The sequence below is a fragment of the Poeciliopsis prolifica genome, unplaced genomic scaffold (genome assembly GCF_027474105.1).
Source record: "Poeciliopsis prolifica strain line A6 unplaced genomic scaffold, Auburn_PproV2 SCAFFOLD028, whole genome shotgun sequence".
Classification (NCBI taxonomy): Eukaryota; Metazoa; Chordata; class Actinopteri; order Cyprinodontiformes; family Poeciliidae; genus Poeciliopsis; species Poeciliopsis prolifica.
The window spans coordinates 484,955-510,102 of record NW_026562403.1 but is presented as its reverse complement, the minus strand read 5'-3'; the positions used below and the strand labels follow the sequence as shown (position 1 = coordinate 510,102).

Genomic DNA, 25,148 nt, shown 5'->3' with positions numbered 1-25,148 from the left:
AATGTTGAAACTCAAATCTATTCAAAGTAAATCACTGTCAGGATAACTAACCGGAACTCCCCACGGTTGTTTACAACTTTATCTTCTGGGCAGAAGGAGGCGCTGTTCTCCAGCACTACGATTTCAACAGTGCGCGAGGCATTGCCCCGCCCAGTAGTGACCACACACTCCCACTCTCCACTTGCCTCCACGTGAACGTTGAATAATATAAGCTCGCTGAATGCAAACAAATTGTTTTAAAAGACCGGTGCTTTTTTTTTTTTTCTTCTACTTGGACAATACGTCATCGACAGGTTTTCAAAGAGGAGCAGATACTCTACCTGGTGATGAAGGTGCAATCATGCACCACATTATCCTCCAGCTGGATGCCTCTGTCATGGTCAGATGTCACTACTTGACCATTGTGACGCCAGTGTATGCTGGTGATCTTGTCCATCAAGGCAGCAGTGCAGTGGAAGGGCAGCCGGTCGCCTCTGAAGACCACCTGACGCTGGGACGGCAGCAGCGACAGGGTGTGCAGCTCCAGTGGACCGTCTGAGCAGCAAAGTGTTAAAGGACACATATTTATCTCTTACAGAGTAAAAAAACATGTTTTTAGCCTTTGGACTTTTCCATATTTTGTGACTGAACAACCAAAGCTTTATTGTGTCCTCTTGAAATTTTAGGTGATAGAACAATATCACCTAATATTGTTCTATTATTGAACCTCACAACAATTATGTTGTGAGGTGGGAAGAAAAGGATCTTAAAAACACCATATCATATGAAGCTCTGAACTTTGACTAGGCCATTCAAACACAAGATCTGAATCACTCCTTAAGATTTTAGTTGTAACTCTGCCTGTATGTTTAGGATTCAACCATGACAAGCTACTCTGCAGATTGCAGAATAGGTGATTGTGTAGATTTTGTTAATTTGCTGTGGAAATAAACGATATCATCGGTTATTTTTGGGAGCAATTAAGAGGATGAGGGGCAAAAAAATGCCAGGCAGACCTTTCAGATTTTTTTTTTTTTTCTTTTAACCCTCCTGCAGCTTTATTGTTCAAATTGACATGTATAATATTTCTTTCATGTCTCAGTTCCAGACTACTTTGTGTAAGTCTATTACTTAAATCAGAATAAATTGCAATGAAGTTTGTGATTGCCATGGAACAAAAATTTGCAAAAGTTCTAGCGTTATGAATACTACTGCAAAGAATTGTACTATAAATTTGCTTTGCAGCAGCAGCCAACGGGACGCAGACAGCAGCAGACAGTTAAAGCAACCCACAGAGATGGATGCCAACTTCACATTGCTGAAACTTGTGAAAAGATGGTCTTGAGCTTCATTACAGAGTGACAGTCATCTGCATGGTAATGCTCTCTGAAGTAAAGCGTTAACCCTCCTCATTCCTGCGCCTCAGCGAAGCCAGGAACTCACCACAGCTTAGCTGGCTTTCTCTCAGGCCTCGCAGGGGCTTTCCCCTCAAGGTCCTCGGGAAGGCGCACAGGGTATCTTCTCCCACACGCACCGAGCTGCTGCGGAGGAAGCTCGGCATCCAACGTAGCCCACAGTCACAGGACAAGTAGTCTGACTCGAAGTTTCTGCGGAGAGAATAACCATTCATTAAAAAAAAAAAGTCACATGAATTCTACCTCTGCTTAAACTCATGGAAAAGCATGGAAATGAAACAAATGCATGTTTTAGCTGATAAAAACTGTAAACTGTATTAGAATTGCCTAGTCAAAGTCCAGACCAAAGTCCAACCCAATATCTATTTCAAGACTTGAATGTTGCTATTCCCATTTGTTCTCCTTTCATTAGTGAAAAACAATGAACCATTGTGAGTGAATGATAGGGACAAATAGTAGCGTAACCATGCCGCACTTTACATGCTACACTGTGAAAAATTTAAAACATGTAAAAAGTGCACACCAATTCACATTTATACACTATTTCATGTGCTCTTTCATATCCAATCCAAAGAAAACACATAAAATTTTGTCGTTGTAACATGCAAAAAGTGGAAAGGTTTGACTGCCCTCCTGAGGAATTGAGTTGAATTGAGCCATAGATTTGAGTCACTTTTTTTTTTTTTTTTTTTTTTTTGCTCACACTAGTTTGAGGGAAGGCAGCTCCTCAAACACTCCTGGATCTAGGGTTGAGATGATGTTGCCAGAGAGGTTTCTGTAAAAACATAAATTAGGCAGAAACAAGTTCTCTCAGTCCCTCAACAGCAAGCCAGAGTGTAACACATTTCAATGCAACTGATGGGTCTGCGTCTTACAGCTTGGTGAGGTTGGTCAGTCCTAGGAACATGTCTGCGGTCAGGCAGCCGATGCGGTTGCTGGACAGGTCGCTAAGCGTGTGAAAGAACAAAGGAATGTGTTAGCTAATATCAAATGAATATCTCCTTGGCAACAGATTGTTGTGTCTTGACTCATTCATTGCCCCCAGATGCTATATTACGTGTCCATTTGACATGCAGCTGAACCGGGCAGGCTCTCTTCTCTGTCTGCTCAGACCACAGCAGTGTGCAAACTCAGAATCATAGACGGTTGGCATCTAAACACTGTCCCTTATACGGACCCCGAAGGACCCGACCAAAGCTTTATCATCAGCAGGGTAAAGCAGGGCCCCTGTTCTACAGTCAACCCCTGAGTGTGATGTATAGCTGAAGCCAGAGAGGGATCTGCTCTTCTGCACCTCTGACACTACCCAGCAGAGAGCTGTCCAGAGCATGTGTTTATCTCCCCCTGTTTGTTTTGAGAAGCCCCAGACCTTGCAGGGAAAATACAAGAAGAAGGAGGAGGGACGAGGACTCACGCGGCGTAGCGCAGGCAAACACTTTCGACCCACGCTACAACCAAGCGTCGGAGTACAGAGATGCAAGACGTGAGCAGCAAGCTGCTGCACAAGGTTGGCTTGTCACATTCAGTGCCTTGTGAGGAGGCTTGGAGTAGCCCTGATGTTTTCCACATCATGCCTCAGGGATGACATCTGATGGTTTTTACTGATGTCAGGTGAAAAATTTGAAAACCTCAGGTTTAGCGGTTGTTTTATAACATCTGTAGCTGCCAAAACAATCAATATCAGTTTAACTCAGCTACTGACTTCTGGGTAGAAAAGGAGTTTTCATGAATTTACGTTCGCATACTTGTTGCTCTGTACGTAATCACACTTTGAGGGATGTTACTACGTCTACTCACAGCTTCCGAAGCTCAGACAGGCCTTGGAAGGCTCCAGGCATGATGGTGCTGATTAGGTTGTGCTTCAGATCCCTGGAAACGGAAAAAGAGAAATGTTGGTGTGTGAACGCAGAGATAATAATCACAAAGATTCTCTGTTTTGCTTTTTATCCGCGTGAAAAACGTTCAGGTTTTTATTGTATGTCTGAGCACCATTTCGAGAGAGCAGTCAGTTCAGACATCTTGGGTGAAAATGTTGAACATGCAGTTAAAGGGTTACATGAAGCCCATTTATGGTACAAATGTTTCCTGGTTAACAAGTCATAGGCTGTTTGTTATCAAAAATGTTCAAATTTTATTTGTGTAGCATATTTCGGCAACAAGGCATTTCATTGTGATAAAACTTTCAAGCGTATCCCAAACAACCACAGCTTCAACACCAACACAATGCTTAAAGGACAAATGTCATCGCGTTTTACAACCAGAAAACTTGAAAGTCTCAAAAGTACAAAATTTTAATAAAATACAATAAGCATTTCTATTGTCTTTTAAAGCAGATGAGTATTTTTTAATTGCACCGTCTCATATAAAAACACCTTTTCAAGTATGAATCATTACATAATGTACTTAACAGAAAGTCCCAATTCTAGTTGGTTTATTCACCTTTCTATTCATTATTACAAAGGACATTTAACAGGTTTACTGTTAGTGGATTCTTGTCAGGTTATTGGAAACACAGAGAAGTAGAGAGGGAGTGCTCACATTAAATCCTACATGAAGAAAAAGTTAGTAGACTTTTTGAAAGTAAATATTTAAAGATGGATACTTTACTAGAGCTTTCCCCAGGATTCTTAAACAATTGGAAACAGTTTCAAGGGAAGGAGCATCAAAAAATGCTAAGGGACAAGAACACAACCGAGTTCCTATATGGACGACAGATAACTGTGAGTCGGCAGCCAGTCTATCAAGGGAACCACAGATGTTGCGAACATAAAGTTCCTCAGAAGAAAATGTGTCAATTTGACACGCTTTTACTTTATGTGTGCTCTGCGAGTACAGAATGTCTGAAGACATCCACGTTGCCAAGAACTGCCAGGTCAAACACATTACATCAATAAACACTCCCTCCAAATGTACCTCTGCATGTTTACCCCCATAAGTTAGTTGCAACGTTCTCTTGTTTTTTGTTCTGTCGGAGCTAAATGATGATTGTCTGCATTTTGACTTTCCTTTCAACACGCATACAAATGTGAAGTGATTTTTTTAGGTTCAAAGAACATGTGAAAAACTGACCTCTACACAGATCACAAAGCTGAGGTGTTTGGGGTGTCTGTACGGAGAAACATGAGAGCCATGGAGAGCTTTTAAATCCCTTCATAGAGTGCTGGTTTGTTTGTCTTCGAGCTACTTCACTTTGGCCATTTTTCTTTTTACGGTCTTTATGCAGCTGTGTTCAAAGTAACAGGAGTCCAGCATCACCAACCAGATCAATCACTGTTGTTGATTGACTTTACAGAGAAATACAAAACCAAGAGGTGCAGCAGTCATGACATGGAGACTGCTGATTATGTGAAACGGACTGACGAATTGAAAGAGTTGTGATTTACAGACTGACAGTGTCGAGTATTATAGGTGAGGTAATCAATTACGTGGAACATCAAGTGTGCTATTGAAAGATGATGACAGCAAATGTTTTACATGCTCGTCATTGTGCCATCCACTATAAAAATCTGTGTAAAACGGATCACTGCAGACATTGTCCAGAAGAAGAATGAATGATGACTAAATGGTTGTTTACAGATGAAAAAATATGTGAACGCTTGGGCAAAATTATATCGAGTCCTCCAAAATGGAAACCAATATGACAAATATTTAAAAATAAATAAATAAATAAAAATGACACAACTCTCATTCAAGGGATTGAAAAAGAGCCAAATTGGCAACGATTAGATGATCAACTGAGGAGTGATCAGGTCATTGTGGTGTAAAGTTATCTGTGAACACTGAAACATTAAATTATGTCAATATGAAGCCAAGTTCTAGACAAAGGCCAAATGTTGAAAACACAAGTTGAGCTGAAGAGGTCACAGTTTACTGGTTTAAAGCGAAATGGGGCAAATGATTGAAGTGACGTTTGTGGACAGTGTGTAAACGCCTCCGTACACTGTGAAGCATGATGACTCAGGCATCATTATGTTGGACCTGATGCATATTAGGCATCAGTGATCAGTTCAATATGGGACATATTGTCTTTTGCTCAGCAAAATAAAGAAGGCACTTTTCTGAAAGTGTCAACAGTGTTGATGCTAGAAGGCTAACTCGTCGATCAATTAGACGAGTTGGCTTTTGTGAGTGTAGCACTTACAAATGCTACACTTGTAAATAAAATAGCTGTCTTTCAGGGAAATATTATATTAACATTAAACACCCAGCAGGATTTTTATACACATTTTTATACACATTTTTATACACATTTTTCCCTTTTAAAAGTGTTTTTATCACAGCAGCCTTAATTATCTCCTCCTGGATGCTTCATTGCATGTTTTCTGCTGCTATTATCTTCACCCTTCTCTCATGTCACTCTCCGAACTATTTGCGATCTACTCAGCCAGATGTTACCAACCGACCTGCATATGTTTGGAACCAAAGACTTTAATAGCTCAGTGGAAGCAACAGAGCTGAATTATGGAGATGGATACGTATCCATCCCCATAGAAGTTATTTTTGACAAAAAAAAAAAAAGATCTGCAATGTTGTTGCTGTTTTTTTTTTTAACCACAATGGCTCTGTAGTATGGAAGTCCTCATGGGACATTCAGGGCACTTTTTCAACATTGATTGTCTGTGATTGCTGTTCTTGACCACGCTGCCTCATGCAGTTCAAACCCTCAGGCATCTCCTAACCGCTGCTCGGTCCGTTTTCCAGGAGATGAGCTTTTTTTGGGCGAACTAGGGTAGGGGAAATTGTTTTAGAAAATGGCTTCCAGCAAAAAAAAGAAAAACTACAACATGCGGTGTGGTGGGGCTCCACTCAACAGATTATTGGTTTTGTCCTGGTCCAGGATCTTTCTAAGCCCTTGCTCTTATGATTACAGACAGAGGAGAGGTTCTAATGAAGGGGGTCGAAGCTTTCTGGACTCAAATCAAGGCATTGTGTTGGAGAGCACAGCCAAGCTCTGTAAGTGTAAGGCTCCGTCTCAGACAGGATGTGAGGAAATCATTATTTTCATAAAGCCTGACACATATTCACTTTTTACCCTCAAGTTAAAACATATGTATCCAATAATTTACAAACAAAAAATTAGTAAAGATAAATATAGATATTTCATATTTCTGCATTTGTCAAGTGTTTATGGCTTTGTGGATCTGTTACAGTTTATGTGCTAATTACTCTGAATATACTTATTTTTTTGTCTGTGTATCAGTTGGATTTGTTGATCTGGACAGCAGGAGAACAAAGCTCCGGCTTCCTGTTTGTGTGTCGCTGGGCTCATTAGCGTGGCGTTGAAAGATGAGGCACTGCTCGCCTTTTCCTCTCCCTGAGGTGTCTCTCTCTCTCTCTCTCTCTTGTTCTCTCTCTCTCCTTCCCTGTCTGTCCCTTTCACAGACATACAAAAGTAAGCGTTTGCTGTGTTAATGCTGACCTCCATGCATTTCAGTCCAAGTTGGACTATGTTTGTCAAAAACCAGCTCAGATTTATTACATTGATATTTTTAGCTTTCAACAAGATAAAAAATTTAAATGTTCATATTCTTTTAATGAACCCCGTTTGCACTACTGCTGCTGCCATACTGAAACTATAGTTAGCATGACCCAATTTGCTTTCATCTGGTTATAAGGAGATTATTTTATCAGCCTATTTTGTTTTAGTGTAATGCCACCTGATTATTTATTTTATCTAGATTTTTGATCAATGTTCTAACTAATGAGAAAACTCGGGACTCTGTGCAGAGCCAAAAGGAAAAGAAAATTGGTTTATTTTGAATAATAAGTTAGGATGAATATTTAAAAATTTCATTCGTCAAGTGTCTACACTTTCTTAGTCCTTCAGCGAACATGTATGACGTGGACTTAAAATGCTTAAGTCCACGTCACCAATCCAAAATGTTATTTTTAAAAAAAGTTTTAGTTTTCAAACTGGTTTAAAGTTAGAAGTTTTATCATTGTAAGAAATTTGTCACGCTACATTTTAGTGCATAGAAGACAAAAGACAAAGATGAAGGTTTTGCTAAAAATAGTGTGGCCTAACAAGAACACACAGCAAAGTGAGAATGTTTAGCTGTAAATTGGGCATTTACTGACGTAGACCTGTTTATTCATCTAAGCTGCTGGTTTCAGCCTGAGGTCTCCTTCTTCATTTGTCAAAAGACATTTCTGCTTTCCGAAGAGAGTTCAAGTCTTCAGTTTACAAGATCACAGCACGCGCTTTCCTTTCATCCCTGCCCATCTGAAGGAACTTGGACAGCTTGTACAACATGGAGTGAGGGAGCGATAGATTGTGCTGCACCACAATGAAACATCAGAATATTGGAGGTTGAAAGACAATGCTCAAATGATCCCATCATCACTTAAACATGTACGCACAATGTAGACATAAACCAGACTGGTTTTGTTATGTTCAGAGAAGTCTTTTTTTAATCACAAATCATTCTGCAGGGTCATTGTTGTGCGTAGAAGTTCAAACTTGGCTTCAGCATCTAACAGGCCACAACAAAATAGCATATAAAACACACAGTCAGGTTATCGCAGATCTGCAAAAATCAGAAGTGTACAAAGCGACACAATGTTACCAGCTGTCTGTCAGTCACACAGCAAGTTTTTGAAGGTGAACCGTTTAACACGGTCTAGTGGTGCTGCATTCAAAAATGAACTGATGAGCAGAAACGGTCAGTTTTCTGCTTGACTGGGAGCCGAACTCTGACCAGTCAGAAACCACAGCGACCAAACTTTTATTCAATCAATAAATGCGTCATACCAAGTGCCGTCTGGCTGCAGGGTCAACGACATGACCACTGTGAGAATTCAACTTAAAGTTATTTGCTTTTAGCAGCAGTGAGGTGTTCAAAATGGCTTCCAACACAAAACGTGTCATGTGTGCATGGCTTTCTTCAGGCTGTGGGACAGTGAGAAAGAGCAAGACTTTCAGTACGTAACAGAAAGACTTAACTGAGTGGAGCAGTAGTGCTCTGTGATTATTTACAAAGTGTCTATAGAAACAACTTGAGAGTTGTTTCACTAACAACACCATGATGAGTCATGATGTTGCCTCTGTTGCTAATGTAGCTCATTATTAACTGGCCAGGCTAGACGGAAAATATTTTAAGAGCTCTTAATTATAGGTCTTCAGGAGAGACCTGCTAAAATTTGTGTTGGCAAAGCTGTTCAAAAGTAAAGCTCAGGAAAGTTCTGGTTGGTGCATCTCTCCTTAGGATTCCGATGAAGACATCCCAGATATGTATTTCCTGTCTGAATAAATGGGTGAAAATTAGTTTGTGCATGGATCTGCTGGGGAACAATGGCTAACCAACTCTGATTCATTGCACTCTCCCACCGAGCCAGCAGGATGTGAGGCTCACATGTCGGCCCTTATCACCATCTCAGTCTACCCAGAGCCTCAAGGACTGAGCCTCACCTGTACACTTCTGATTTGTTTCCAGCCTTATTTTTAAACTACAATAACTTTAGCTCCAGGTTTCGCCTTGAACCGAGGCGATGACTTGTGTCTACTCTCTGTAGAGTTGGCGTTCTCTCTGCCTGACAACAATTTCAAAGCTCTGCGGCCTTGACACTGATGACAACAGTTGTCACAGAGAGAGAGGACAAATGCTGAGAGGAGAGATACTTTAAAGCCTCATTATGGCTAAAAGCGAATATGTCTTTGTCTAAGAAATAAATGTAGATTCATTAATTTTTTCTTCTACTGTGCTCCTCAGAAGCAGCATTTTTCAAAAAGCCGCATTGCTGCTGTTGAATCGCGACTGTGAGCGGTTCGTCTTCTTGAGTTTCAGATTATGGACTCCAAAGTGCAGTGCGCTGTCCAATTCTCCAAATGTGGCCTGTATCACTTGACTGTGACAGACTCAAGCTCCCTGCCCGCCAAAAAAGGAGCCATTGTCTGACATCTGAGGCTGCAATTAAGAATGTCCTTTTTTTTCCTCTTCGTTCCTCATAAACTCCCCCTCATCAATGGAGCTGTTCCTCCGGCTGTTCTGAAGAGTCACCACTCTGCGGGTGTGCCCGGGATGAGCACCTGGGCCCCATGCAGTCCTACAGAGGAGCCGTGTGCTTGTACGGCAGCGGGAGGGTTTTAATGGAGACGTGGAGTGCTCTATTATCAGAAGGCCAGCAGCAGGGCCTGGAGAGCGGACATTGTTTGAGCCTTTGGGCCAGGAGGGAGCTGGGAAAAGCACTGGAACTAAGCAGGAGCTGCTCATTATCGCCAGACTGCCGAGGTCCACATTGTGAATGGAGCAGATCTCAGACATCTCACCTGGTTAAATAAAGATTACATTTTAAACAAGGAGTGGAATCAAGCATTTCCTGCTGATGATTGTTCAAGAAAAAGAAATACCACTTAGGAGATCAAATCTTTACTTTGAACGAACCTTTCCCTTGATTTCAGACCAGTTTGTTTCTAATAAATACCTGGTATTAACTTGCACCTTGGCTGCTGACAGAGATCACTGGAGACCATTCCTGTGCCGCGTGTCATTTCCTGTCTGGTTGCCGTCTCGCGCTGAGGCCCTCGCTCGTTTATTTTTACAGTTTCCTTTTTCTGCTTTTTTACTAGCTAGTTTTCCCTCATAGGGAGGGGCAGGTGGGCTAGGGAAATCAGAACTGAGCAAAAATTGCCCCTGCGTTTGGCCCTGTGGAGCCCACCTCCCTACTCAACAACACACTTGCTCACAATGGGGTCTCTGTAACGCAGGGTCCAAACGAGCTCCTGCCTTCCCCCAAAACAGGAAACCAGGATTTGCAGAGCTCTTGTTTTTTATAGTAATTTCCTGCTACGCCGCTCCTTCCCCAGATTATTTTCTTTCTTTTTTTCTGGTTCCTCTCAGATTGGATACACCTGATTGACTTTAGGGTTGGAAGGAACTGCTGTGCTGCAGCCAGGAAACGTCAAGAAAAAAAAAGGTACAATTATTTTCATAAATCTGGTGTTACGCCAGCTGGCATGTGCTCGAAATATTCCTCTACAAGCTTATAAAATTTTTCATTGATCGTTATGCACAGATTGCACGCATGATAGATGTGGAAATAAACTCTGCTTGGCAATCAGCAGTCTGAACGAGCATGCTGTTAAAAGCGAACATTTATTTGAATTCTCATATTGCCTTTGTTGATTATATGTTTCTATAATCTGTAGCACGAAGATATGAAGACCGACCCTGCCAAGAGAAACACTGTAACCATTCGTGACTCCAGCCGAGGCTTGTTGAGGGGCCAAACTCAATGGTTTTTAAGAGACCTACCACCAATCAAAGTATCCAGAAACAGACATTTCAGTTATGGGTTTGATGCTGCAGGCACAGTACCTTGCAAAAGTTTTAAAACTCCTGGAAGCTTCTCGTATTTTATGACAGCAAAACTTCAATGTGCAGTTTATTTGAAATGTATGCGATCAATCAACACAAGGTAGTGCGTAATAGTGGAGCATAAAAGGTTTCCAATACATTTTAGAAACAGAAATCGAGAACGCATGTTGTGCATTTGTGTTCATTCTGCACTGAAAGGCCTTCAACACGTCTCAGTTCCAGGTTTGCACATCTGTTAATCGACCCTCATGTGCAAAATATCTCAAACTCAGACAGATCAGATGGATCGTGTCAGGGAGCAGCAATTTCCAAGTCTTGCTGTAAATCCTCAGTTTGTACTTTGACTGGACCATTTTAATACATAAATGTGTTTGGATCTGAACCGTTTTAGAATTGATCAGGCCGTTTGCATAGCTGCTTAATTTGAACCATTCTCCCTAACCATGCTCAACACGAACATCCCCACAGCATAATACTGCCACCATCGTGTATCACTGTTGTGTTGGTGTGTTATTTATTCAGATATTAAAATTGAAATAATTTTATGACTAACTATGTAGCGATTGATGCTAACCGGGTGTTCTGGATTTTATTTAGGGTTAATAAAAGTAGAAGCGGAATAGAATGCATACCCTTGACACATCAGTTTTGCTTTTTATTTGTAAAAAAAAAATAAATATTGAAAACTACTTTTCAATTATGTGGTTATTTGTGTTGGTCTTTCATTCAAAACGTGTACACGTTTAAGACGAGTGGTTTTGAGTTAATCCCATGGATGCCGACCTTCAGTGTCTTTGCTAAGAACTAATTTGGACCCTAATTACATTTTTAAAGGTTTAACTTTAAATTATTTACAATAAAAAGATACTGAGAGACACCTGGTGTTGGTGCATTGAACTACTGACATCAGTTTCTCAGTAGGTTTATACCTCCAACAATCTTTCACTTTTGTATTTTTCTCATCAAACTGAAGTCAATATTACTAATTGATTTCTCATTGAAAAGGAATGTTTTATCCAGTAGGTGGACCACAGCCTGCAGAGAGCCTAACATGGAAGGAGTGACCAGAGAGCCAAAGAGCTGACATGTAGAAAAAGAGGAAAAGGAGCAGAAACGGAAGTGAAGGAAGCAAATCCGGAGACTGCTTGAGTTCCCCCAGAAAAAATAAATAAAAAATGCCAACATGTTTGCAGAAAGAGTATGCGACAAAGCAAGGGGGATATGAAACGTGCAATTTAGTAATGGACTTATGAGCTGACTTGCTCGCTGTTTGAATAAACCCCCAGAGCCTTGACTGAGCTAGGCTTGCAACACAAACACACCCCTTTCCTACAGTTTATCTGAAAGACACATCTGGAGTCTATCAACTCCAGCAGCACCCCCTTTTCTGTTTCCACTCTCGAGTACGCTTAACCCCTTCCTCTCCCACTCCACCCCTTAATGTCATACAGTCTTATTAGGTAACTTTTGCCTAACAAGCAGCGACTCACTGTTGCGTGGGTGCAAACAGACTTACACAAATGTGCATTTTGTTGTTAAGTGGAAACAAGATTCCTGTCTGTAACCTCCACAGCTGTCCTTTGTTTCCTTTGGAGTGGTGGGTTGCTGCAATCTGACCCTCGCGTTACTGAGCCTATTCCAGACTGAGAGGCTTCTCTCCATTTCTGAAAATGATCCACTGTTTTAACCCGCTATCCACTTTTGATATATCATGAATATGATTTCCTTAGCCTCGGCAGATATAAAGTTAATCTCTGTTAATATAACACAAACTGCAGTAGTACTTTTTTTTGTCTTTCTGACCCTTTATCTTCCTCTTCATGATCCTCTCTGTTCAACCACCAGTGTACCATGTTTAGCCAGCTTGGCTCCACTTCCCTTGTATCAGATGGTAAAGTTGTTTAAGTTGGACCTCTTCCTAACCCCAGCTGCACAAAATGGCAGAGGTAATTTCACAGTTCGCTCAAGAGAGATGCAGTCACTGCGACCAAATGCAACCTTCTCGTAAAAGCAGGCAATATCGCTTCCAAAGGTTATGAGCTGGGTTAGCCTAAGCATGAGGTAGTAAAGAATGTCAAGGTTTTAAAACGGTTCATGGTTCAAAACCACAAACATTTTCCATCCCAACTGTTGCTACAGTTCAAGGTCCTTTTTATGAGACATCAGAGAAAGTGTCGGAGTGACCCGAGTTTTCTCCAGCTGCATGGGCACAGCACCGTCCCTCCCACATCTGTTGCTGCACCCTGCTAGTCAGCTGGCTGAAGGGAAATCTCTTCCACTTTTCCTGGTGTGGAATCTTAAGGATCATGATCCATCACGTTTATTTAACTGGCATGTGAGTGGAAGAAAATGTGTGGCAAAAGCTCTCACACTTCTGGATCTCCATCTTAGGCTGAAGAAGGAGGCTGCCTGTAAATGTAGTGATACAGTAGCTAATGGGCAAATTAATCACCACATTAATTAAAGGAGTAATTAGTAGCATCATCCAGAAAATTATAAATTAAATGAGAGACGGGTAGTAATAGCTATTTTGATTTGAGGCGGTCTGAGATTGTAATCATTAATTATATTATTAATTAACGATTGATGACTGATGATGGCAGAGAGTTGTTTGTTAAGATCAAATCCAGCCAGCTTGGGTTGATTGGGGATGATTCACTACATCAGCAATGAATACTTGAAATCCAAAGCCAAATAGTGTAACAATATATTCAATTCAATTGGCCAATATTTATCTGATCACCTGGAGGCATTAAATTACATTTCTTAATGCTCTATTGATTCTTAAATGTTGAAAAACTATTAATTTAAAGTGTTAATTTCAATGAATATGTGCAATTTAATTGGGAGACATCAAAAGTGACACAGACTCTAAGCTCCACATAATTTCTTCACAGTTATTGTTTTGACCGCATTAGCAGTAAAAGCTGCTTTTGTTTCAAATTAAAATAGTTAGATCCTGCTATTTTGTTTAAAACCATTGTGTACACAATATGACATCATGAAACTGTTTTCTAAGCATATCATCGTATTCTCTTGCCCTGGGAGTCACTTCACACACCTTCCTATAACTTGCTGCTTTACATGCATAAATCAAAACTAACCCTAAATCTCCTGCTGTTGAATAAAGCTAATCTGAAATTCACCTAATATTTCATGTGCATTTTTCTCTAAAGTGCAGCAGGCACAGCAATATTTTTACTCTACCTACTGTGCTGGTCACTTCAGACTCTCTTGGTGACATATCCCATCATGCTGCTAACACCTCAAACCATCAAATACTCCCAACCACAAGCCTGGCTCCTGCCTCTCAGACCCGTCCACTTCAAACACCATCATCCATCATCAGTGCTGGCCTCTGCACCCCTCCTCTCTCCACCCTCTCTCCATGTTGGGTGAACAGACCTGGTGATGAGGGCCCCTTGTGCCCTGTCTGCCTGTCCCGTGTCCCATGGTGCAGTGGGGCCTAGTTGGACAGTAGCCAAACTGCCTGGGCCCTCTTTGCTCATTATTCTCATTACCTTACCTCAAATCAGCACAGGACAGGCTGCTGGGATCTGTCCACAGCTCATAAAGTTCTTGGTTCGTTAGCGCAGCTGCCAGTGAGAGCTTCTGTCATTAAGGGTTTGCAGTGAGGTGGAGAAACTCAAATAAGTACAGAAGAAGAGGACTCATGGTGGATCTTAAAGGGAATTTTGAAGTGAGGCTCTGTTAAGGTTGCAAGCAGGTAACATCTTACCTGCAGATAAATTGTCTTGTAGGAGTCACATTAACTTTGAATGCGCAAATATCATGACTTTATGGTACTGACACAAATATGTAATATGCATACATAACACATAAAGCCTGTATAACCGCAATTGGCTACTGAAAATAGATGCAGTTTATGGGTCCTGACCCATCCCAGAGTAACTTTTAGATTCAACCTCTAGGTCAAACTAATGAACTTAAAACCACTTAACTGGACCTAACTTAAAAAATACAGAACTACCTTGTAAAGGTAAATTATTGTGCATGCAAAGAGCATGGACTGACCCAGAATCCAGATATGATTAATGGTTGCCTTATAGTGGAGGAACGACACAAGGTATTCCAAGATTCAAATGTAGCTGTTGGATGGAAAGTCAGTTTAAAAGAGTTACAAAAACACAGCAGTCCAGTAAAAGGGCAAAAACAAACAAGCCTAAATTGCCCCTCGGTACTTGGGTGGTTTGGCAGATTTTGAAGGCAACAGTGGCTTTGAGGCGTTTTGTCCCAATGAAAGAGCTAACTGTGTGGACTGCTGCGCTGTCTGGCCCCAGCCTGAAGGAGGGTGGCCTGCCCACGAGCTGGATTCTCCCAACACCAGCAGATCAGACTGCTTTCAACACTGAATAGATGATGGTGAGAGCAGAGTGTGGATGTCAGTGTGTGTGTGTGTCTACCAGAAGAATTACCAGACACTTTTAAAAATAACAGCCTATATGTTAAGCTTTCCATATTAGGAAGTAAAGAAGTCAATGTTGGAGTCACACCAGAAATAGGCCAAAAGGGTGAGTGTGTGTGTGTGCGTGTGTGTGTGTTGTTAAAGGAGCAGGCTTTGTTTATCCTTGTCACTTTGGGGCAGAGATGCAGTGTAATTCCCTGATGTGTGTTTACTCAGCCCCAGTGGGCTGGCCTTTGATTACAGCACTGACCACATAATATGAGTAAGTGTTCACAACTACTGCAAATGACAAGCACATGTAGACGCCAAACTGGAAACAATGAGAGGACCTGAGGAGTCACTGTGGGGCGAGGAGACAAAACAAAAACTGTAATCTCGCAGTGTGATGAAAACTAAGAGTGAAATCTTCGCTGTAAGCTCGATCCCATCAAACCCTTCCAGGACTCCAACTGTAAATTTCAATGGGTCCTTCTTTTTAAAATTTTTATTTTATTAGATTTTTTTTTTTTTTTTTTTTTTACAACAGACGGTGATTTTCCTATGAGCTCAGATGTAATTACAAGCTATGTTGAGTACTCAATTAAAGGTTGGAGACGTCAGAGTGAGCGGAAAGACCTCCACTGCTTTGCCTCAGAGATGAGGCCGAGGCTGCGGCGGAGGAGTGAAATGTGGTCCGCATGATTTATGTTATCTCTTCACAGCAAAAGCTTGCATCTCCCACTGTGGACCATAAGGGACTGTGTGCCTGTGTTAGTTGAACTCCATGTTGTAGTGAATACAAACACATATCTGACCTTTCCCTCTGCAGGTCACTTTCAAATCTCATTGATTTCAAAGTGACCTGCAGGAAGAGGGCCGCCATCAGATCTGGTCGCTGGACGTTGAGATTTGACGACGTTTCTCCCGCAAATGTCGTCAGAAGTTCCGACGTGTGAAAAAAGTATTATTTGAATTTTTATTAGCACTTTAATGCCTGATTTTATGTATAATTATAAATGCTTTTAATTCAATCTGAATCTACAATGAGACATATGAATTTTGATATTTAGTATGCAAATGAGCGAAATTAGGCTTAACTCTGACTGTTGCTTCCAAACTGAACTTCTTGTTTAGTTTGTTGTTACACAGTTTTAGGTCCATAGTTATTTTTGGTGTCTCTGCTCCCTCTTGTTTCCATACTGTCATTTTTTTTTTATATCTCTGGTCATTGCTATGCAGATGATATCCGGTTGTACATTTCTTTTCCTCCTAACGAGGTTTCCAAACTGCACAATTTGGTAAAAATGCCTACATTCAATAAAAAAAAGCTGGATGTCTGTTTTCTGAAATTAAATGAAGAAAAATAATAATCTTTGCACCAGACAAATTAACAGTAAAGTTAACAAATTTCTTAGTTATGGGTTAATGGGTTTCTTTGGTATTTTAGCAGAAATCTATTACTAGAAACCTTGGTGTAACCACTGACTCAGGTTTTTTGTTTTTTTGTTTTTTTTTATCATTTTAGAAACATGTATCCAAACTGAGCTCCATAGTGTCTCATCATGAAATGGAAATCTTAATCCATGCTTTTTCTTCAACTCATCTGTATTACTGTAATGCGCTCTACACATTATAACCCTAACCCTTAACCAAATCTTCCCTAAAAGAGTTACAAAATGCTGCTTCTGCTGCCAGGCTTCTGTCTAAATCTGCAAAATGTTCTCATGCAGCTCCACTGCTAATGTAGCAAATGCTTCCAGTGCAGGATGTAGACGTGCATTCCAACATCCTGGTTTTGACTTGATTTTTTTTTCTCTTGAAAGATGCCATATTAACAAAGTTTTTATTCCCTCCATTGCTATTAAGTTTCTGTGTCGCTAGTCCTCCATATCACTTGCTTCTGAACCCTACGTAAGGTTCAGAAGCAAGAGACAACCAATGAAGTGACCCAGTCTCTGAGCGCAGCTGTTGTGTCGAGCAGAATGAAGCTACTATGGGAGCCGCTCCCTTGGAGTGATCCAGTCAGCTCTGTAAGTTACCTAACACCTCTATTTCCAGGCAACAGCAGGCGCTCTTTTTCTGTCCTGTCAATTGGTGTTCTGGTTTGGGAAGCTGGCACATCAAAGGTTGTTTAGAAACTTTGAATTTGTCCTTCCTTATCATTTTTCCTCAAAATTAAAGTCTGACGTTTCAGAATTTGTGTCTGTAAATTCCCTTTCCTTCCATTTCTGAGACTCTCGTCAGTTAGACAAACTTTCTATAAAAGTTATTGTTGAAACAGCTTAGATAATATTTTAAGTATGTCATCTCAAGTGTTTATTTTACAACCCAATTGCATGTCACTAGTTGTATCCCTGCATCAGGTATACAGCTCTGTTTGTGAACAGGCTCGGGTTGCCTAACCTATTGACCCTGCAACACCATAAGGAGCTCTGTTAACAAAAACAATCCACTTGGGTTCATTTCACATGACCTCCTCTCAGCTACCATCCTCTTTTGTTTTTAGTTTAATATACATGATCATCCAAATTGCATTATCGCATGTTTGTCTTGTGTCAAGAATGTGATCGATTGAGTCCACGGTGCAGCACTGTTAAGGCGAGAACCGACAACTCTGGTGCTCTCAGCGGTCTCTGCATATTTTGCTCGCTGTTCTTGACTGGCACGTCTGGTGCGAGCTCCAGCAGGTAGGCGCTAACAAGTCAACAACTGTGGCAAATTGCCGTATTTTTCTATCTTTCAACGTTTTTGTAGAAGCTCGTTAGCTTCATGGGTGGCAGCTCCGGCTGGCATGTGGTAGTAATATTCCGTCAACATAACCACAAACCTCCCCAGCAAAATAAGCGTTTCTGCCAGTCTGCAGGAACCAAACTGGAGCTGCACATGTTTATTGTTCCCATTAAGATTTACTGGGAAATAGACAAGACATGCTGTTACATCACAGAGTCCATAAAAAACAACAGTTTGCTATAAGCACCGGCATGCTGATCTTTAAAAACTTGATTACTATGAATTTTCTTACACTGTACATATATATAAGCGTAATTTATACACTGAAATATTACTTGTTGCCATGCAAAAAAATATCCAAAATTATATTTACACACTTTAGTGACTTCCAAAATCAAAAGCTCAATAAGAGTTGAGACAGATTGTGAAGATGTAACAGAAAGAGAGTAAACAGGTCAGTGTTGTTTAATGATTGTCTCTTTCATCCCCAAAAGCCCCCCAAAAAATGATTCAGGACAATATTTTCTTTTAAACACTTTCACACGTTAAAATCCTTCAGACTTCTTTCCAACTTATCTATTGTGTGTTTATGTCAAAGAAAGATCCATGACTGTCAACAGAAGCCCTGAGAATTGTGTCAGATTCATCCCCAAAGTAATCGTGTCCATCCCTTGTCTCACACTCCACTGAGATTAAGAGAGATTATGAGTTTGTGAAGGAGGGCCAGACTGTTTGACATCTGCAGGTAGAACTGCCAACACAGTCCTCTTGCCAGAGAGCTCTCTTATCTTGTCTTCTTGAGTGGAGTTTATCAAATAATGAAGGGCTGAGGTGTAATTATGTGAGGTTCTCAACATAACTCTGCGATAGCCAGTCTGAGTGTATCATCCTCCCTGCTGGAATCGAGCCCATCTCAGGGGAAATGCACACAAAGCTGCTCAGATTTTCTCTGATGCCATTCATCTCTGGAAGGGCAAGTCCAGAGCCAAGCAGAAAAGAGGCATCACACAAATCTATAAGACCGGTTGCCGCTGAAGCAGAAGTGATGCCCACTATGCCAAGAGTAGAACTGAGGCTGTCAGTCGTTTAGGGTTTTGTCAAAAAAAAGGAAGCTTAATACTCACAGCTTTTCCAAGGAGTTCAGTCCAAAGAAGGATCCATTTTTCAGAACTCTGATTTTGTTGTGGCTCAGTATTCTGCGAATTGGGAGAAAAAAAAATGTTACAGATCATCTATTTTGGCCCATTAGGAATGCAAAACTACCAGTCTCTAACATCTATTTCACAGCTCATAAAGATTTAATTACACGTGAAATGAAGAACAAAGTCAAACAATGAAAGCAAGAAAAAAGAAATTTCACTTGCTGCAGTCACATGAGAGATTAGCCTGACCAGAGACATTAGCTAAAGATGCTTCCTATTAAAGTTAAGACAGTGTAGGAACTGGAGAGATATCGTCATCTTGATAATCATTCAGAAATGTTTTTTTTTTTTAAATCAAAAGAATGCCTTTACAAATGTGATGCAGGCCTTGTTTATTACTTCTTTCTCTGCCAACAAGTCAGGCCTGGTAGAGAAGTCTTGTCAGGCCAAAGGTCAGGGCATTTCAGCATAGAGGAATCAAGGATAGGAGCACTTTGTCTCTCATGGAAAATGGAACCATTAACAAGCCTCAGACTATTTACAAATCATTGTACATTGATAGTTCTGGGCACAGAACTATTGGTAGAACTGTAAGGAGTCTGCATGTTCTCCTCTTGCTCTACTTCTGATTCCTCTTCCAGTCCAGAAACAAGAATGTCGGACGAATTGGTCTCTCCAAACTGTACTACAAACATATGAGTCCCCGAAACCCAAAACTCATTTCAACTCCATTTTAGTTACAGCTGGGAAAGCATCAGGATTTATCATCAGCTTCCCTCATAATAACTATTAGCACATAATGTGATAACAGAGTATGCTTCTGCATCGTCTAAAGTCAGACTTCAAACAGATTGTAGTCACTGCTTGCATGAGTGCATGCAAACATTTTCACGAGACACAAGATGGCAAAAGTTTAAGAAACTGTTAAAATAAACTATTACTGGAGTTTTTTAAGTTTTAAACACACGGTGGACAGATGGCATTTTGAGGTCAGGGTTTTATTTGTCCAATTTATAGGTTGGAGGTTCTCCATTCAAGATTGCAGTGCAAACAGATTTATTTTTTCTTTTACTTAGTTTCTTATATGTGATCAAATACAATAAATGGAAAAAGACAAAATCCCGTCGCATTGCTTTTTTTTCCCCAAAAAAGTTCTTTGCAGTATTTGTGGTGGTGCATGTGTGGAGTTTAGTGGGGTGGAACTTGCTCTGAAACCACACCATAAATAAGTATTTATAAAATAAATATTACAGCTTACTATGAAACCAGAAAAGTCAGTGCTGGTTTTTTTCAATATTAAAACTTAACCAACATCTGTGACCTCGCCAGTTTAATTTCAAGGAAGCAGACTTTTCTGCACGCTTGCCTCGACTCTGTCTGGATCCACAGACCTGCCACGGCCTCGCCCTGGCAACCGGCAGCGATCATTAACACACCCTTCAGTTTCACATCGTCTCTGCTCCTACCACATGGTGCTTAATGTGCTGTTTGTGACATTAAGTGCGTTCTTAATCGAGAGAGGGAAACTGTGTGTGTGTGTCCCTTTAAAAGTGGGAGCTGACTGTGAACAGTCTGTGAGATTTACAGATTCAGCAGCAGCCGTCAGCCCCCGCCGCTCCCCCCCCCCCCCCCCTTCCCCGTTTCCTGCCACATCAATAAAAACGCTGCCTTTAGCTCCGCGCCTTCCAGCTCAAGTTAATGACCACATTTAATCGTCCAGTCTTGGTAATATGGGGATAAACTGGACTGACTCACCTCTTTACTTTAGTCTTTCACAACCACCCACGACATCAGAACAGTTTTGAAAACAAAAGCCAGCGCATGAAGCGAATACGTTTCTGATCCAGTTGCCGTGGAAATGTTGATCGATATTGTCGGAAAGTCACATTTTCCATGATTACGTTGTTTAAAATCAAAAGTTTAATAATAACAGCTGTAAACTTGTTTTACTAAGCTTTTGACACAAAAGTGATTGTAATCTATTTAATGCAGTTTGCTTAATATGTTCCTTATTTGTGTCATGTTTCTAAAAAAATGTAAAATAAATAAATAAGAAAAAGAGGTGATGTTTATAAACCCATATAGAGCCACTGGTTAGAGAAGAACAGCTTTTTCACAGCATAGCCTGCATTTGAACCCATGACTCCTCAGCCTTAAGGACTTTCACTCAACTTTGGGCACAAAATCTATTCTATAAATGGATGCAGACTGAAGCTGAAAACTGCAGAAGACCCGGAAGTGGCTGAATAATTCAATGCAGATAGGAGAAAGTCACATCTGGGAAAGACACAAAGCATTTAACTCAAAGCAGACAGTTCAGATTTAGATAGTTCCTTTTGGCTGAGCTTATTATGCTGAACAATGATTATTTGTCGGGGGCAGGACACTTGTTGCTTTTGGTTGTGCTCGGATGCCCACATGTGTGTCTGTTCACAGGGGAAACATATTTCCTTTCAAATGTTCACACTACAACCCTTGACAGAGCTGCATAATGATGTGACTTGCAAGGTGTAAGTCACAATTTGTCATCATAATTCTCAACTTAACACATTAAAGCAGTCTAAAATATACATTTTTTCAACAGGCCATGAAAAGGGGCTGTAAAACCTGGATCTTGCTGCATGGACCCCAAAGCCTGAAGTTGGAAGTGTAGCTGTAGTGAAACACATTGTTCTTTCATAAACAATGCAGGGAGCACAACTCTGAGAAAGAGGGCCAGGCACAACTCTGTAAACAGACAGAAATAGTCAAGCATTCCCATCAGGCTAAACAGGAAACCCAGCCAATTAGTTGTTTATTCGGAAACCGGTTTCGGAGGTCAGGGGTTGTGGAGAGAGCACTTCCTGGACAGCCATCAGACAGACGGAGCAGTGTCCGGAAGCAGGTGACAGCCGAGGCAAAGCGGAGGGCATCTTTTCATCGCCGCAGCGTACGAAGAAAGGGAAGCAGCGACTCCATCCCGCAAGTCCACATAGCGCAGCGCTGGATGGATCGCTCCCGAGGTTTTGGTTTACATGGGTTGCTTGTTTCTGCACGCCATGAGACACTGATCAGAACCCAGATTGGCCCAATCTGCTTTCAAGACCCATCGGTCGTACAACAGCACACGCTGCTAATTTAGTTCAGACTACACCGTGGATGCTATCTTCAAGCCGCTTCTACCATCTCTTATTCACTTAACCCCTTCAGAGCACAAAGGGGTTTTAAGAAACCAGATGAGTTAATACAATTTATCCAAGCATGCAACAAAAGAGAGAGACAGAGACAGAGAGGCCACATGTCAGGCTTCAGGATCTTCTTCAGCCTTTTTATTTATGCAAAGATCAAAAAGCTTAAAAGGTCATATGAAGAAGGAAAGGTCAAAAGGAAGAACAGCTGTGAAATTGTTTTCTACTTTTCTCTCAATCTGCTCCGTGGTTAAGATTATAGCAAAGAAGAAAACTAATTTGATCAATAAATCAATCTGCACAAAAAAAGAGATGAAGAGGGTTTTTTTAGGTTTCTTGAAATAATGAAATATATAATATTTTTTCTAATCACCACTTTAGAGTGTGATTATTAATTATTTATATCCGAATATTACTCTGTACTGATGGCACAGTTGTTAATTTACAGGCAAGTATGGTTGCAGCAGTACGTCAGTCACAATTGTTTAACAACAAACTGATTTCAAATGCTGAAAAAAATTAGGGGTGTTGTCAAATGAAAATAAAATCCCTACAGTTTTCATATTAATCATGTTGGGAAACAAATAAATCCACGTAAAAGGTGTTAGGCACAATTAAGGTAATTGGAGAAAGAGCCATTGGATGTTTGTTGCTGTTAAAGTTATATTGCAAGTATCTGCTGTTTTTATTTTATACATTATTTAAAGCTTGCTATATGTTGTCTCTTGTCATTTGTTTTTTTTTTTTGTTTGTTTTTTTTGCAATATTGTTGACCTGTATAGTTATTTAAAACATGAATCTCTTGAAAATCAGGGGCAAACATCTCAATGAGATTTACCTGTTTTACGAGAGGAAAAATAGAAAGTCTGACACTTCAATGAAGAGCTGATGAGGAAAAAACTCGGTGTTCAGCGACAACCTGGTGAAGAAAAGCTTGGAGGGAAACGATCTTCTTCTGTCTTCTGTCCTGACAGCAGCGAGAACGCCGTAAATAGAAACACAACAGGATGTCCTGTGAGTTGGTCCTTAACACTGAGAGTTCGGTGTCTGTATGCTTTCATTCTTCATCCTTCTCCTCTGCCAGACACACTTCAAACTTGGTTGTTCTTTTGGTTGGTTGTTTTTTAAAGCATTTACAGGAAATACTCCAGCGTGGTTTGGCATTTAGCGTGGGATATTGATGAGAAACACTTGAGTAGAAAGCACTGATTTAAAATGGTCTTTGTTGCCCAGTAAATATTTAGCTGGACTCTGATGGAGAGATCTGCTCACCCCGATGGCTCCACAGCAAACAAACAAAAAAAGGGATCAGAGAAAAGACGTATGTACCAAAGATTCATTAATGGAGTGAGTCCACTCTTTCTTCGTTCTCCTTCTTTTTGAAATGTGCTGAGACTCCAGCAAAATTGCTTGCACTCCATCATGATTAATCTAAGTGTTAAATTGATCACTTAAATTAATATGGCACTACTGTTTTAACAACTTACCCTTATTGACTAGTTAGTGAGTAGCAATCTTAAATAAAAGACATGGAGAGAGCCCAACCCAAACCAAAGGCGGCCAAAGTCTGAGACAAACATAACTACCAAGTGGCTTTCTAGCAATCATGAGAATGAAGAAGAGAACTACAACACCAAATCTGAATATCAGGAGGATTTATACTCAGAACTGAGGTTAATCGTGCGCTGAAGATTTTGTATAAATACTCAGTTGTCAAGTGTTCAGAAAGTTCACACATTTACAAAAATCTGGAGGTTTATTTTCACTACCATGCACTATCACAGTTTTTTTTTTTTGCTTAAATAGACAGAGTAAACCCGAAGAGCCAATCCGCTGACAGAACTATGACGTTGATGACTGAATCATCAGCCTATAAAACAGGTCTACCGTTTCCACCTTTCTCTACTTATTTTTGTCCCTCGGATTGAGAACAGCTGCAAGTACTTTTGGACACTTGAAGATTAGTCAAGGTTGTGCTTTTGTTTTTGACTGGCTGTGCAGCCGGAGGGAAGAACGACATTTCATGGAAGTTACTGTCCCTTCTCCAACTCATCTGAATTACCTCATCAGAATAATTCAGATCAGCAGAGGCCTCGTAAAGATCAATTCATTCGATTCAGGTGTGTTAGAGCGGCGACACATCTAAAGTTGACCTGGAGTTGGCATCCAGTTTGGTCTCTGGCATTGTGTCTCTTTGTAGATATAGTAGCTGTGAGTGTTTTCGACATCATTGCTGAGGGAAGCTTGCAAAGAGGAAAGAACTGTTTTTTCAAAGTATCAACACATAGGTAACTCTAAATATTTATTTGCTTTTTACACTTCCATTTCTTTTGAGGAGAAAATAAAATTATGCAGGACTGCTCCAACAAGCAACCTCTTGGCCACTTAACCACTGATCTGACCCTTTGAGAATAAAAGACTCAAGCAGCACAGGTTTAGTGTGACAGCGGGGAAAGTGGGCCCGTTGGGCTGGTGTGTAAACATCAATTTAACTCTGAAATGGTCTCTTACCCTCAAGGACCTCACGCGAAGGGAAAGACAAGAGATCCTTAAAAGAGTTGGTAACATGGCAAAAATCCAGTCCCGGTTCGGAGACCAATGGGAGCCACATAATGAGACTGATTTCAAATAAGGGACTCAAAGAGTCATTACTGAGTCAAGCTGGGCTTAATTGGCATGCTGATTTGATAATACACATGCTGGCTTGTGCCACGCCAGTGCTTAAGTTAATGTAAAATATAATAGAAAAAAATTGAGCCCTGAGGGGACAAATTTGATTTGGTCCTTTATCACTAACAGCTCCGCATTGTTTGTATTACAACAACAACAAAAGATAAAAAGTACAGTCAGTTTTTGTCCAATTTTCCTCTTAGGGATTTTCCGTTTTAGCGGCGAGGCAGGACTATGTGGACACGTCACTATTTAAGAATACAAACACATGACTCAAAGAGATGAGGAGAGGAGAGAGACTCAGAATTTTCATCGAAACAAAAAGA

General features: G+C 40.6%; 1 protein-coding gene across 3 annotated transcripts in view; it reads right to left on the bottom strand.

Moving 5' to 3' along the window:
* The window catches only part of adgra2 (adhesion G protein-coupled receptor A2), a 45,996-nt gene that overhangs the window by 6,806 nt on the left and 14,042 nt on the right, over positions 1 to 25,148 (bottom strand). For all 3 annotated transcript variants that reach the window (XM_055049058.1, XM_055049059.1, XM_055049060.1), the window contains 7 exons: positions 18,968 to 19,039; positions 3,192 to 3,263; positions 2,270 to 2,341; positions 2,098 to 2,169; positions 1,423 to 1,586; positions 321 to 534; positions 52 to 216 (listed from right to left, as the gene is read on the bottom strand). In XM_055049058.1, coding sequence (XP_054905033.1) covers positions 52 to 216; positions 321 to 534; positions 1,423 to 1,586; positions 2,098 to 2,169; positions 2,270 to 2,341; positions 3,192 to 3,263; positions 18,968 to 19,039 — 831 coding nt within the window. The remainder of the gene's footprint in view (positions 1 to 51; positions 217 to 320; positions 535 to 1,422; positions 1,587 to 2,097; positions 2,170 to 2,269; positions 2,342 to 3,191; positions 3,264 to 18,967; positions 19,040 to 25,148) is intronic.